Genomic DNA, 15,678 nt, shown 5'->3' with positions numbered 1-15,678 from the left:
ACTCTGAACTTAGATTTTAATAGCTCCCAATCATTACCAAAATGAACACCACACAATTGCTTAGTAAGCAAAGAATTATATTTAATACAAACCAAGCATTTTAAACAGTGTTTAAAATAGCCAAATAACTTTTATGAGCAAAAGCCTGTGGACTAAAAGGCTACCACTTTCTATCCTACACTGATTTAGTGAGAGGATTCTCCTTACTGTCTATAAATAACACCTACATCACATTTAGAGGGGCTTTTGTTTTGTTTTTTGTACACATTCTTCTCTGATCCTCAGGGATTTTAGTTCTGTGGCTAAAGTGAATTCTTTAGAATTTGACTGAAAACTGCAGTGTACGTCAACCCCGTCCAAACACTTCTGCCTTTTCCGCAAATAGAAGAGTCTGGTCTGAGAGTACTGCTAGCTAGTGGCACTCAGCCACTGTTAAACTGATTCCTGTGCTTTGTTTTTTGGGTGGATAGGATACCTTACCTGCAGACAAAATGTAACTGGTTTGAGATATCAGCACATGAAACAATATATTCCTCTCAATGTCTATAGGACTCTAACCATTGCAACTACTGGTTAGCTGAGCAGTGCTAGGAAGAGTGAGTTGTACTGCACTATGTCTTTACTGCCAGTATCATTAAAAAAGGAAGTAAGGACAACCCGGGGAATTATAGACCCATCAGCTTAACTTCTGCACCTGGAAAGATAATTAAGCAATCAATTTGCAAACACCTAGAAGATAATAAGGTGATAAGTAACAGTCAGCATGGATTTGTCAAGAACAAATCATGTCAAACCAACCTATTAGCTTTCTTTGACAGGATAATAAGCCTCATGGATGGGGGGGGAAGTGATAGGTGTGGTATATCTTGACTTCAGTAAGGCTTTTGATACTGCCTCGCATGACCTTCTCATAAACAAACTAGGGAAATGCAACCTAGATGGAGCTACTATAAGGTGGGTGCATAAATGGTTTGAAAACCATTCCCAGAGAGTAGTTATCAGTGGTTCACAGTCAAGCTGAAAGGGCATATTGAGTGGGGTCCTGAAGGAATCAGTCCTTGGTCCGGTTCTGTTCAATATCTTCATCGGGGCTTTAGATAATGACATAGAGAGTATACTTATAAAGTTTGTGGACCATACCAAGCTGGGAGAGGTTGCAAGTAGCTTTGGAGGATAGGATTAAAATTCAAAATGCTTTAGACATACTGGAGAAATGGTCTGAAGTAAATGAGATGAAATTCAATAAGGACAAATGCAAAGTACTCCACTTTGGAAGGAATAATCAGTTGCACACATACAAAATGACTGCCTAGGAAGGAGTATGGCAGAAAGGGATCTGGGGCCACAGTGGATCACAAGCTAAATAAGAGTGAATCTGGGTATTAGCAGGAGTGTTGTAAGCAAGACATGAGAAGTAATTCTTCTGCTCTACTCTGTGCTGATTAGGCCTCAACTGGAGTATTGTTTGCAGTTCTATGCGCCACATTTCAGGAAAGATGTGGACAAATTGGAGAAAGTCCAGAAAAGAGCAACAGAAATTATTTAAGGTCTAGAAAACGTGACCTATGAGGGAAGATTGAAAACATTGGGTTTGTTTAGTCTGGAAAAGAGAAGACGGAGAGGGGACATAACAGTTTCCAAGTACATAAAAAGTTGTTACAAGGAGGAGGGAGAAAAATTGTTTTCCTTAATCTCTGAGGATAGGACAAGAAGCAATGGGCTTAAATTGCAGCAAGGGAGGTTTAGGTTGGACATTAGAAAAAACTTCGTAACTGTCAGGGTGGTTAAGCACTGGAATAAATTGCCTAGGGAAGTTGTGGAATCTCCATCATTGGAGATTTTTAAGAGCAGATTAGACAAACACCTGTCAGGGATGGTCTCAAAAATACATAGTTCTGCCATGAATGTAGGGGACTGGACTAGATGACCTCTCGAGGTCCCTTCCAGTCCTATAATTCCATTCTATGACTCTGGGGATCTCTGCTTCTGTTTCATTGCTCCTGCCCTCCCCTCACTATCTTTATTTCCTCTTTCCAGAATTCAAGCCCTTTTGACAGGTTGACAGTTACAGGGTGAACAATTTTTTACCATTTTAAAGCAGAAACATAAGTATTACCTTATAGCATGGAATATAGATCTTATAAATAGGATTAATACATGTAGTGTTTTGCAAGCATTTAATAAAGTCTAAACACTAAACACATTGTGATAAGCCCAATACCCTTCTTAACCCTACTTCCACACAGGTGAGCTGGACTGGTTTCCCTTGTCAGTCCTGGGTTGAGGTCTAAAGCCTTGACAAGAGCTGGCATTTGCTTTGCCAATGTCACAATCACCTTTTCTTTAAAAAAAGTATTTAAATATCTGAAGGCCAGGGACTTGGATGGCTCAGGGAATTAGTAATGGCCTTACTATTATTAATAATTATGTATTTCATTAGCGCCAAGAAGACACAATCGGTGGCTGCAAAGCTGGAGACGCTACCTCTGACAACACTTGAAACCCCCAGCTGCAAAAGAGGCATTACCAGTACACTTGATGCCATAATGCTGTACTTTGAAACTTGGGAGATTTGAAACCCCTGTAGATTTTGAAATTATATTAAGTATAAAAAGGTAATCACTGTGATGGAAAACCAAGCAAAATGAATAGTGTTTAGCCACGTGAAACACTAATGTAATATGCTCTCTTACATGTAGTATAATGCTCCAGTTCTACAATCGGCAGTACAAAAACAAGTACAAGCAAGCTGTTGGTTAATTACGCTGTTTCTCTTGATCAGAAAGAGTTTATCTGCTTTTACTGAGTATGCATTTATATACACGTGCTGTTCTCACTGTGAAGTAACTCAGCAGTGAAAAATCCATTACCGGTCAATTCAATTCCATGAAGTATTGGAGTAAGCCACAGTGAATAGTCAACAGCAGTGGGTTAATATAGTGCATTAGTTGTTTCTCTTTGGTTTTTTAAATAAATCAGTCTGCTTTATTTTGTAAAGTTATTAGTCTTAATCAGGGCTGGCTTCAGCTTTTTTGCCACCCCAAGCGGCGAAGAAAAAAAAAATAGATAAAGCCGCGATTGGCAGCACTTTGGCGGGGGCTCTACCGCGCTGCTTCATTCTTCTGCGGCAATTCGGCAGCCGGTCCTTCCCTCTGAGAGGGACTGAGGGACCCGCCGCCGAAGACCCGGATGTGCTGTCCATTTCCATTGGCCTCCCCAAGCACCTGCTTTCTTTGCTGGTGCCTGGTCTTAATGGAAAAAGCATATAACTGAATATCAAAAAGAAGAGTACAGTGCCCCAAGTTCCTGCTCCTTGTGTCTAATATGCACTAGTCCAAGCCCTATCGGTTGTTGAATTGTGGTACAGATCTCACATTGTTCACCTACAGCTAATAACTAGAGTTGGTGGAATACTGCCAAAAGAGAGCTCATGAATGCAGGTTCAAATTCCTTTTTATTTGCCATTCAGGAATAGCCATAAGTATGGCTCCGTGTCTGTCATGGAGGTTGGGGAAGTCACGGATTCCATGACTTTTCACGAGCTCTGTGATTTCTGCAGCAACCAGGGTGGGTGACCCCAGGGCCACCCAAGCAGCTGGCTCCAGGGCCAGCCAAACCGGCTGCTGCTGGAGCCACTCTGTAGCCAGCCACTCAGGCGGCCCCAAAGCCAGTCGCACCGGCTGCTGCTGGAGCTGCCCCGGGGCCAGCCTCACCGGCTTCTGCTCGGGCGGCCCCAAGCAGCGGCCGGTGCGACTGATCCCAGGGACCGCCTGAGCAGCGATTCTGGGGGCGGCAGGAGCAGTTGCTGCTTGGCAGCTCCCAGAAGCTGGTGCCGCTAGCCCTGCCCCCACCCCAAAGCAGTGGGCCCCCCAACAGCACTCCCCAGAGCAGTGGCTTCCCCCGGCGCTCCCCCAGAGCAGGAGCCCCCCAGCTAAGATTTAGTCAGGGGTATTTATAGTAAGTCATGGACAGGTCACAGGCCTGTTTATTTTTGTTTATTGCCCGTAACCTCTCCATTACTTTAATTAAAAATACCATGACTAAACTGTAGCCTTAGTCATAAGCAGGTTGCTGTTCACACAACTATCTGTTTTTCTTATGGCTACTCATATTTGTATATGAGAAGGGTGTGCTAGGTGGTATTCTGGTTTTGGTTTGGGGTTTTTTTTGTTTTGTTTTTTTTTAAATCCGGGACCACTAACATTATCCCATGACTTTGGTGACCAACTGCATACCACAAACACCAACTATTTAAAGTAGAGTTTGCAAACAACCTGAGGGTTTAATTACTTGGCTGTACTATACAGTAAATATAATTAAGACTAATATATTTGCAGAAATCAGAACAGGTCACAAAAAGAAAAAAAGCTAGCTTTCCTCAAATTGATTTGAAGTTAATAATCTGGTTGCCTGTACTAATATGAAACAGGTGGGTATTTTTTAGCAGATATAGATGGAGAACAATCATGGACTGTGATATGTCCACTCCTGATACAGAAAATAATTAACTTAAATTCTTAGTAGTAAAAGAAAATATACAATAGTTTTGTTCTGAAATGACCTGTTCACATGTGGCAGCTTGATTGTGGATTAGTCAAAAGAAACAAAATACACACTGCTCTGTTCATGAGAAAGCACTTGGAAAGACCATCCTGGGTAGGGTTACCATTCGTCCGGATTTACCCGGACATGTCCTCCTTTTTGCGCTAAAAATAGCGTCCGGGGGGAATTTTGTAAAGCACTCACAATGTCCGGGATTTCCCCCCTCCCCGGCAGAGCAGAGCGAGCGGCTGGGAGGGCTGCAGGAAAGTCCCGGGCTGGACTCCGGAGCAGCTGTAGAGGAGCCAGATCCGCCCTGCATTCTGAGTTGGCCTCTCTCCCCTGCAACCCGGTCCGGCAGCACTGTGCAGGGCCAGGGACCGGGTTTTGTTGTGCTGGGGAGCGCAGCCACGTGTCCGGCTCGGCTCGCACAGAGCCCAACACCCTGTTCTGAGCAGCAGGGTAAGGGGGCCAGGGAGGTTCTGGAGGGGGCAGTCAAGAAACGGGGGGGGGCTTTTTGGGGGGAGTGGAGAAAGTTTTGGGCAGTCAGGGTACAGGTAGGGGGTAGGGTCCTGGGGGGCAGTTGGGGGGGGTCTTAGGAGGGGGCAGTTAGGGGACAAGGAACAGGGAGTCTTAGGTAGGGGGTGGGGTTCTGGAGGGCAGTTAGGAACAGGGGTCCCAGGAGGGAGCAGTCAGGGGACAAGGAGCAGGGGGGTGGGGAGCTGGGAGTTCTGGGGGGGGGCTGTCAGGGGGCAGGAGTGGGGAGAGGGATCGGAGCAGTCAGGGGACAGGGAGCAGAGAGGTTTAGATGGGTTGGGAGTTCTGGGGGGGGGCTGTCAGGGGGCAGGAGTGCGGAGAGGGATCGGAGCAGTCAGGGGACAGGGAGCAGAGGGGTTTAGATGGGTTGGGAGTTCGGGGGGGGCTGTCAGGGGGTGGGGAGTGGTTGGATGGGGCATGGGAGTCCCAGGGGTCTGTCTGGGGGTGGGGGTGTGGATAAGGGTTGGGGCAGTCAGGGGACAAGAGGCAGGGAGGCTTAGATAGGGAGTGGAGTCCTGGGGGGCAGTTAGGGGCAGGGGTCCCAGGAGGGGGCAGTCAGGGGACAAGGAACGGGGGGAGGGTTGGGGGTTCTGGGGGGGCGGGAAGTGGGAGGGGCGGGGCTCCTCCCGTCCTCTTTTTTGCTTGCTGAAATATGGTAACCCTAATCCTGGGCTAACAAGGAATTTAACATGTATTACATGGGTGATGCTTATTTTAGAGCTCTGTTGGACTGAGAATAGGTCCCTAAAGAGGCCTTAAGATGATAATTTGTTGCCCGAATTACTAGGCTTTCACTCTTTTATTTGAGAAAATTAGTGGTTATGCTTCAGGTCAGAGAGGATCCTGGCAAACCATTCTGGCCCTCTGACATTTACTCATGAAATAAATATTGATGTCAGAAGTCAGTGACCACAGCTTATTTTCTGTAACAAATCTGCTGAGCGTTGCCATTTCTTCCAGTTTTCACATGGTTCTGCTTAGAGTTTACACCCTAATATACCTTAATATATGCATCTTTGCTGTCAAAAGGAACAATGATCATCACAAACAGGGATATGTCAAAAATAGTATTATATTTAGGCTTTGCAAAATTCCATTTTTGTCTAAGTTTGAGGATTTGTATAGATTTTTATTTTTAAGAATTTTCTTTGATTTTTGACTTTATCACAGTTGCAGGAAATTAATTGGGGTTGGGGTTAGGGCCCAGCACAGCCAAGAGGCCCAAGACACCTGGGTGCAAGGTGAGGAGGAGGCTGTGATCCTGGCCCATTGGAGCAGACACCCACCATGCCAGCCAGAGCCACGAGCAAACCCACGACCCTGCAGTCTAGAGGAAGGCCACTCCCATTGCTGAATGGCTCCTGCCTGGGGATGGCCCCTATGTTTTCAGCCGCTGAGTGAGGCTGTGGCAGCAGAGCTTGTGAGGGCTCTCTTCATGGCTTTGGAGACAGTGCCACTGGATCCCTGCAGGCATGAGGAGTGGAGGAGTTTGCAGTCCTGGCAGTAGGGTGACCAGACAGCAAGTGCGAAAAATTGGGACGGGGGGGGGGGGGGGTAATAGGAGCCTATATAAGAAAAAAACCCCAAAATTGGGACTGTCCCTATAAAATTGGGACAGCTGGTCACTCTACCTGGCAGGATGGAGTAGAGACTCCTGGCCAGGGCCATGAGGAGGAGGAGGACAAATCCCCATCTGCAGGGAAGTCCACCCCATTGTTGAGCGGCTCCTGCCTGGGAACATCTCCTGTACTCCCCACCTGGGAGGGAGTGAGTGGGGCCATGACAGTGGGGCTGCAGAGGGCTCTCTGCATGGCCATGTGCCCCATTGCACCAGCTCCCTGTGGGCACTACGTTTGAGGTAGGCTGCGCTTGCCGACTCTTATAGATGGATTTTTTCCCATTGATTTCTGTGTCAGGCGAAATTGACGTTTACCCACGCCTAGCAATTTAAACCGAATCTTGCCAAGCCTAACGATGATGATAATTGGAGGTTATCTGAAGTAATAAGCGCCTCCTGGTCTGAAGAAATGCTGACGTCAAAGGCCCAGGAATTTCTTAGTCCAGCTATGCTTATTACTGACTGTGACGCTGTATGGAATATGGGAGACACTTTATGATCTTGATAACACCAATATTGTTACATTGCAAGAAATCTGAGCAGATATGCCCTGTAAAGTATCTGTGAAAATGTTATGATTTGCCAAGGATGATCATCTTGTTTATATGTTTGTATCACCTTTGTTTTGTGAGTTATAAATATGTATGGTATATATGTATTTCCAAACTTGTGCTGTGTTTGTGCATCAGCACTGCCTGCCCTGTTCAATGGCCCATCAAGGGTCATCAGCTGTCCAATGAACCCATTGAAAAAGCCAGGGACTACACTTTATGAGTCCGCAAGACATGTAGGGACATGCCCATGGATAGGGGACTTCAAGGCTTTTCCATGCCATGTGCTGTGAGCTTGTGTTTGGGACAGAGGAAGTACAGGCCACGTGGCAAAGGATATAAAAAGGCAGCTGCCTCTTCTCCATTTTGCTTTCATTCCTGCTTCTTACCGCTGGAGTAACGTTTCTACAAACTGGAGCGCTGAACACTGGAATGAATGACCCATCCAAGCGGTGTCTGTAGGCAGGACCAAGGAGCACACATATACCTGTGCTTGCACCAGGTGTAAGTTCTTGGACAGAAATAACTGTGCAGCAGAGTCAGCATTACTTCTGGGTGCCATGAGGGTGTCTAAGGGCTGGATTCACAAGGGGGACGTAGGCACCTACCTGCCCTTTTAGGTGCTTAAATCCAGCATTTAGGCAAAACAAACTGCTCAGCTGCTGCAGGACCTGTGCAAAGCTGACTAAGGCTTGGCACCGCTGAGCTACTTGGTGTCTAGCTCGCTCCTAAGGCTGGGCGGGATTCACAAGCTAGGCGTTCCCTTGCCGGTCTCTGAGCGCATTGTCAGGCTGCTGCCTTCACCTTAAACCCATCACCCCCATCAGGGCCGGCTTTAGGCCAATTCCACCAATTCCCCCGAATCGGGCCCCGCGCCTAAGAGGGCCCCACGCTGAGTGGCAGGGCCGCCCAGAGTGGGGGGCAAGTGGCAGAGAATCCCTTCCCTGGCTAGAGGCGCCTTTTTAATTTTTACTCACCCGACGGCGCTCTGTGTCTTTGGCAGCAGGTCCTTCAGTGCCACCGAAGACCCGTAGCGAGTGAAGGACCCGCCGCCAAAGACTAGGAGCGCAGCCCAGTGAGTACAAGCCCCATGTGGTTTTTTTATGTTTTTTTTTTTAAGTCAACCCTGCCGGGGCCCCGTCGAAACTATTTGAATCGGGCCTCGCACTTCCTAAAGCCGGCCCTAACCCCCATGGTGACAGCACTCACTTTGGAAGTGGGAGGCAGGGGCGAATCTCCACTTGGTCTGATTTGGATCAGATACTTGAACTCAGCTCTCCCACCCCCCAGGAGGGTACCCCAGCCACTGGCCTCTGGGGTATTCTGGGGTGGGGGCTCTCTTCGGTGGAAGCTGTGCCACTTTGTATAAATAATTAAATATCAGGTCAGAGAGTACATGCAAATGACTGACTCTATAGCCTGGTGTTTAGGACATTCAGGAGAACTGGGTTGAAGTCCCTGCTCCAAACAGGCAGTGTGGGGTTTTGAACCTTTGGCCTGGTCTACACTATGAGTTTAATTTGAATTTAGCAGCGTTAAATCGAATTAACCCTGCACCCGTCCACACAACGAAGCCATTTATTTCGAAATAAAGAGCTCTTAAAATCGATTTCTGTACTCCTCCCCGACGAGCGGAGTAGTGCCGAAATCGATATTGTCGTTTCAAATTAGGGTTAGTGTGGCCGCAATTCGATGGTATTGGCCTCCGGGAGCTATCCCACAGTGCACAGTTGTGACCACTCTGGACAGCAATCTGAACTCGGATGCACTGGCCAGGTAGACAGGAAAAGCCCCACGAACATTTGAATTTCATTTCCTGTTTGCCCAGCAGAGGAGAGCACAGGTGACCACAGAGAGCTCATCAACACAGGTAACCATGCAGGCCGATAATCGAAAAAGAGCACCAGCATGGACCGTACGGGAGGTACTGGATCTGATCGCTATATGGCGAGAGGATTCAGTGCTAGCAGAACTTCGTTCGAAAAGATGAAATGCCAAAACTTTTGAAAAAATCTCCAAGGGCATGATGGAGAGAGGCCACAGTAGGGACTCAGACCAGTGCTGCGTGAAAGTCAAGGAGCTCAGACAAGCCTATCAGAAAACAAAGGAGGCAAACGGTCGCTCCGGGTCAGAGCCGCAGACATGCCGCTTCTACGCTGAGCTGCATGCACATCTAGGCGGGGCAGCCACCACTACCCCACCTCTGACCGTGGATTCCGAGGCGGGGGTAATCTCATCAGCCACACCTGAGGATTCTGCGGACGGGGAAGAGGAGGAGGAGGAGGACGAGCCTGCGGAGAGCACATAGCACTCCGTTCTCCCCAACAGCCAGGATCTTTTTCTCAGCCTGATTGAAGTACCCTCCCAAGCCAGTATCCAAGACCATGACCCCATGGAAGGGACCTCAGATGAGTTTACCTTTTAAAATATAAAACATGGTTTAAAAGCAAGCGTTTTTTAATGATTAAGTTGCCCTGAGAACTTGGGATGCATTCGCGGCCAGTACAGCTACTGGAAAAGTCTGTTAACATGTCAGGGGATGGAGCAGAAATCCTCCAGGGACATCTCCATGAAGCTCTCCTGGAGGTACTCCAAAAGCCTTTGCAGAAGGTTTCTGGGCAGTGCAGCCTTATTCCGTCCTCTGTGGTAGGACACTTGACCACGCCATGCTAGTAGCAAGTAATCCGGTATCATTGCATGACAAAGCCTGGCAGCGTATGGTCCCGGTGTTTGCTGGCATTCAAGCAACATCCATTCTTTATCTCGCTGTGTAATCCTCAGGAGAGTGATATCGCTCATGGTAACCTGGTTGAAATACGGGAATTTAATTAAGGGGACAGAGGTGGCCCTTCCTACTGGGCTGTTTGCCTGTGGCTGAAAAGAAATCCTTCCCTGTAGTAAGCCAAGCGCGGGGTGGGGGCGGGGATTGGTGCTGAGCTTTTCACGTGTGGCTAGCAGGGATCTTCCCTGATACCAGCCACGTGGTGCGGGGAGGGATAAAGCCATCATCCCAGAAAATTGGATGGGGGGAGAGGGGGGTTAGTTTGTTTTCTGCTGCTGAAGGTTAACAGGAAAACCGCAGCACTCAACGAGCTTTGCTTGGTATGTGGGAAAGGAGGGCGCAGAAGCCGAAAGACAATGGCTTACCATGGCTGCATGCAAGCCGAATTCTGTTGTCCGGACCTGCGTCTGTGATCTCTAGCAGCAAAGCCACAGGCCCTCAATATTAAGAGGCAAAATGAGACCTTGCACAGAAATCACATGTGCTATGTAATGTGAATAGTGTTGTTCACCATGAAAGAGTATAAGCATTGTTCTGTAAAATGTATCTTTTAAAAAAATTCTCTCCTTTTTTCTCTCCCTCCTGCAGCTGCAAATTTTTCAGCCTTCGGGACAGAGGAGGGAGGCTTATCTCAGATAAGGCGTCGGAAGAAGAGGACATGAGACGAGATGTTCGCGGAAATCATGGAATCCAGAGCTCATCTAAATGAGTGGAAGGACACGATTTCAAAGTATAGGAACAATGCCAGTGAACGTGAGGACAGGAGGGACCAACGTGAGGACAGGAGGGACCAACGTGAGGACAGGAGGGACCAACGTGAGGAGAGGAGAGACGCTCGAGATGAGAGGTGGCGGCAGGAAGATCAGAGGAGGCAGGATGCAACACTGGGACTGCTGTGTGAGCAAACAGACATGCTCCGGCATCTGGTGGAGCTTCAGAAACGGCAGCAGGATCACAGACTGCCGCTGCAGCCCCTGTATAACCACCCTCCCTCCTCACCATGTTCCATAGTCTCCTCACCCAGATGTGTAAGAACGTGGGGGGTGGGGGGAGGCTCCGTGCACCCTCCCATTCCACCCCAGTGGACAGCCCAAGCAAAAGGCTGTCATTATTTTAACCTTTTTTTAGTGGCCTTTTCCTTCCCTCCGATCCTCCTCCCAAACCCCACCCAGGCTACCTTCTCAGTTCTCTCCCTCTTTTTATAATCAATTAATAAAGAATACATTATTTTTAAACGATAGTGACTTTATTTCCTTTGAAAGCAAGCTGTGATCGAAAGGGGAGGGTGGGTTGCCTACAGAGAATGAGTCAATAAAGGGGGCAGGTTTTCATCAAGGAGAAACAAACAGAACTTTCACACGGTAGCCTGGCCAGTCATGAAACTGGTTTTCAAAGCTTCTCTGATGCGCCGCGCTTCCTGGTGTGCTCTTCTAATCGCCCTGGTGTCTGGCTGCACATAATCAGCAGCCAGGCGATTTGCCTCAGCCTCCCACCCCGCCATAAAGGTCTCCCCCTTACTCTCACAGAGATTGTGGAGCACACAGCAAGCAGCAATAACAATGGGAATATTGGTTTGGCTGAGGTCTGAGCGAGTCAGTAACGATCGCCAGTGACCTTTTAAATGGCCAAATGCACATTCTACCACCATTCTGCACTTGCTCAGCCTGTAGTTGAACAGCTCCTGACTCCTGTCCAGGCTGCCTGTGTATGGCTTCATGAGCCATGGCATTAAGGGGTAGGCTGAGTCCCCAAGGATAAGTATAGGCAACATCCCCAACAGTTATTTTCTGGTCCGGGAAGTAAGTCCCTTGCTGCAGCCGTTTAAACAGAGTAGTGTTCCTGAAGATGCAAGCGTCATGAACCCTTCCTGGCCAGCCCACGTTGATGTTGATGAAACGTCCCCTGTGATCCACCAGTGCTTGCAGCACCATTGAAAAGTACCCCTTGGAGTTTATGTACTGGCTACCCTGGTGCTCCGGTGCCAAGATAGGGATATGGGTTCCATCTATCGCCCCACCACAGTTAGGGAATCCCATTGCAGCAAAGCCATCCACTATGACCTGCACATTTCCCAGAGTCACTACCTTTCGTAGCAGCAGCTCGATGATTGCTTTGGCTACTTGCATGACAGCAGCCCCCACAGTAGATTTGCCCACTCCAAATTGATTCCCAACTGACCAGTAGCTGTCTGGCGTTGCAAGCTGCCACAGGGCTATCGCCACTCGCTTCTCAACTGTGAGGGCTGCTCTCATCCTGGTATTCTGGCGCTTCAGGGCAGGGGAAAGCAAGTCACAAAGTTCCATGAAAGTGCCCTTACGCATGCAAAAGTTTTGCAGCCACTGGGAATCATCCCACACCCGCAACACTATGCGGTCCCACCAGTCTGTGCTTGTTTCCCGGGCCCAGAATCGGCATTCCACGGATAGAACCTGCCCCATCAACAACATGATCTTCAAAGCGCCGGGACCCGTGGTTTGAGAGAAGTCTGTGTCCGTGTCCATGTCCTCATCACTCTCGTCGCCGCGCTGCTGTCGCCGCCTCCTCCTCGCCTCGTTTTTCTGGTCCTGGTTCAGCATAAACTGCACGATAATGCATGAGGTGTTTGTAGTAAGAGGAGGCCCTGAGATATAAACCTTGGTATCAGAGGCCCGGTATGAGGCCTAAGGCCTGAACTAAAGTAATGGTCAAGACTTTGCTAACATAAAGCAAAGTTAAGCTGTGAGCCAGAGGCAGGCCCTGCTCACAGAAGCTGACAAGGAAAGGGCTGATGCTGCAAAAAGAGATATACCTAAAAGGTACTGGACACCAGATATCAGAACATTTGCATATTTGTACATTCCACACACAACAAGGAACAGGCTGCCCCATCCCAATGACAGGGCCAAAAGGGGAATATGATGGATAGTGTTGTTTTGTTCGAACCAACATGTACAAGGTGAGAGGCGGCACCTTACTACGTAGAGGGGTTGTACCTTGCTGCGTAGAGGGGTTGCACCTCAATATGTCAGGAGTGATGTGTAACTTGTTTGTACCTGTGTATAAGAATGTATCCCTGGGGTCTTTGTCCGGCCGAGGGGGCAGTGGAAAGTCCCGCCACTGACTGAGCCGGGTCCATGGCCAAGAGGCACTTTCTCGTAGTATGCCCTGAGTTAGGCTAAGAAACCTACAGGGAACTGCAGTTGTGTCTGTGACGGGTTGGATCACAGAAACCCTCTTGGGAGCTGCCACCCGATGTGCAAAGACTACCCCTGCTCCTGTTTTCCCTGCCAGCTCAGGACTCCAGCACCCTGTCTTGCTGAGCCAGACACTCCCGTCTGGCTCCAGACACAGATCCAGGGTCTGAATCTCCTGTCCCAAAGCTGCAGGTTTACCTGAAAACAGCTCACAGTAGTGTGCTTGTCTTTAGCACTCAGATGCCCAACTCCCAATGGGGTCTAAACCCAGATAAATCCGTTTTACCCTGCATAAAGCTTATGCAGGGCAAACTCATAAATTGTTCGCCCTCTATAACACTGATAGAGAGATATGCACAGTTGTTTGCTCCCTCAGGTATTAATACATACTCTGAGTAAATTATTAAATAAAAAGTGATTTTATTAAACACAGAGAGTAGGATTTAAGTGGTTCCAAGTAGTAACAGACAGAACAAAGTTAGTCACCAAGCAAAATAAAATAAAATGCGCAAATCTATGCCTAATCAAACTGAATACAGATAATCTCACCCTCAGAGATGCTTCAGTAAGTTTTTCTCAGACTGGACACCTTCCAGGCCTTGGCACAATTCTTTCCCCTGGTACAGCTCTGGTTCCAGCTCAGGTGATAGCTAGGGGATTCTTCATGATGGCTTCTCCTCTCTCTCTGTTCTCTTCCCCCCTTTATATATCTTTTGCATAAGGCAGGAACTCTTTGTCTCTCTGGGTTTCCACCCCCCCTCACTGGAAAAGCACTAGGTTAAAGATGGATTCCAGTTCAGGTGACATGATCACATGTCACTGCAAGACTTCATTACTCACTTGCCAGCACACACATATACAGGAAGACTCACAGGTAAATACAACCATCTGCAGACAATGGGAGTCATCAAGATTCCAAACCATCATTAATGGTCCACACTTTACACAATTACAATAGGCCCTCAGAGTTACATTTTATATTTCTAGTTTTAGATACAAGAGTGGTACATTTATACAAAGCAGATGATCATACTCAGTAGATTATAAGCTTTGTAATGATACCTTACAAGAGACCTTTTGCATGAAGCATATCCCAGTTACGTTACATTCACTTATTACCGTATTTTCTCTAAAACTATCTCAGTTACATTATATTGACTTATTATCAAGTTTTTATAGAACCATATAGACTGCACAACGTCACAGTGTCCAAGGTCACAGTAAACCTAGTCGACGTGACTTTGCATCTTACTAGACTCTGTGGTTATTGGGGGTTCTCTTCGGGTCTGTTATCTGCGCAAAGCTGGGACAGCACACAGAGGGAACACACGCACACAGCCGAGTGATATCAACATAGGAGAAAGCAGAGCACCACACCGGTAGCCTCTGACAACAGTGTTTACAATGTTCATGACTGCTGTCTTGAGCTGAGCGGGCTCCATGCTTGCCGTGGTATGGCGTCTGCTGTGTTCACCCAGGAAAAAAGGCGCGAAACGGTTGTCTGCCGTTGCTTTCATGGAGGGAGGGGTGAGGCTGTACCCAGAACCACCTGCGACAATGTTTTTTGCCCCATCAGGCACTGGGCTCTCAACCCAGAATTCCAATGGGCAGGGGAGACTGCAGGAACTATGGGATAGCTATGGGATAACTACCCCTGGTGCAACGCTCCAGAACTCGACGCTAGCCCCGGTACATGGACGCACACCGCCGAATTAATGTGCTTAGTGTGGCCACATACATTCGACTTTATACAATCTGTTTCCAAAATTCGAATTCTGTAAATTCGGATTAATCCCGTAGTGTAGACATACCCTTTGTGTCCCACAGTCTAAGCGAGAGCGCTCATTTTTTTGGGTGCCTGCCCCTGTATTGTAGCAGGAGCCTGGGCACCTAACCTAGGGTTGTAAATTCCACCAGGTGGCAGGGCATTAAAATGTTAAACACTGCAAGCCCAAGTCCCCATTGTGAATCTAGGCCTAAGTGCCTTCCACTATTACATCTTTCTTTCCGCTATAGCATTGCCCTCTCTGCATTATAACTATATTTTAAAATTCTCAGCTTCTAACGTCTCTGAATATCTAAATGAGGGACCTAACATAAACTTTAAGTGGCAAGCAAGTAGACCAGCTTAATTTCTGAGTTTGCTGGTTCTCTTATGAACAGTGATGGGCATTTTAGAAATGCTTAAGAAAGATACAGAGGTACAAACAGGCACAAAATAATTCAGATCATTCTAAAACATTTAGAATCTGCCACAAGAGGTCACTATAACCATTAACAATGGATAAATGTCTCTCATACCAGGGTTTCGAATACCCATATATAAGGATGTTTCCTTCCTTAACAATATGTTGACAGAGTAGAAACTAAGGCCGTACTCAGTGACGTATTTCCCACATGTTATACATGCTCCATCTACTTTATAAGGTGACCTTATGGATGTAACATTCTTTCATTACTAAATTCACCGTAAGAATC

The 15,678-nt window shown here is 47.6% G+C and overlaps 1 protein-coding gene across 1 annotated transcript in view; it reads left to right on the top strand.

Annotated features, from left to right (window-relative positions):
* LONRF2 (LON peptidase N-terminal domain and ring finger 2) overlaps window positions 1–11,217 on the top strand; it is a 68,625-nt gene extending 57,408 nt beyond the window's left edge. The window contains exon 12 of the mRNA XM_065580885.1: window positions 10,616–11,217. Coding sequence (XP_065436957.1) covers window positions 10,616–10,666 — 51 coding nt within the window. The 3' untranslated portion in view covers window positions 10,667–11,217. The remainder of the gene's footprint in view (window positions 1–10,615) is intronic.
* Window positions 11,218–15,678: the final 4,461 nt, after the last annotated feature.

This window comes from Chrysemys picta, chromosome 1 (assembly GCF_011386835.1).
Source record: "Chrysemys picta bellii isolate R12L10 chromosome 1, ASM1138683v2, whole genome shotgun sequence".
NCBI lineage: Eukaryota > Metazoa > Chordata > Testudines > Emydidae > Chrysemys > Chrysemys picta.
The sequence above is the reverse complement of the archived record's forward strand: the minus strand, read 5'-3'. Positions and strand labels throughout refer to the sequence as shown.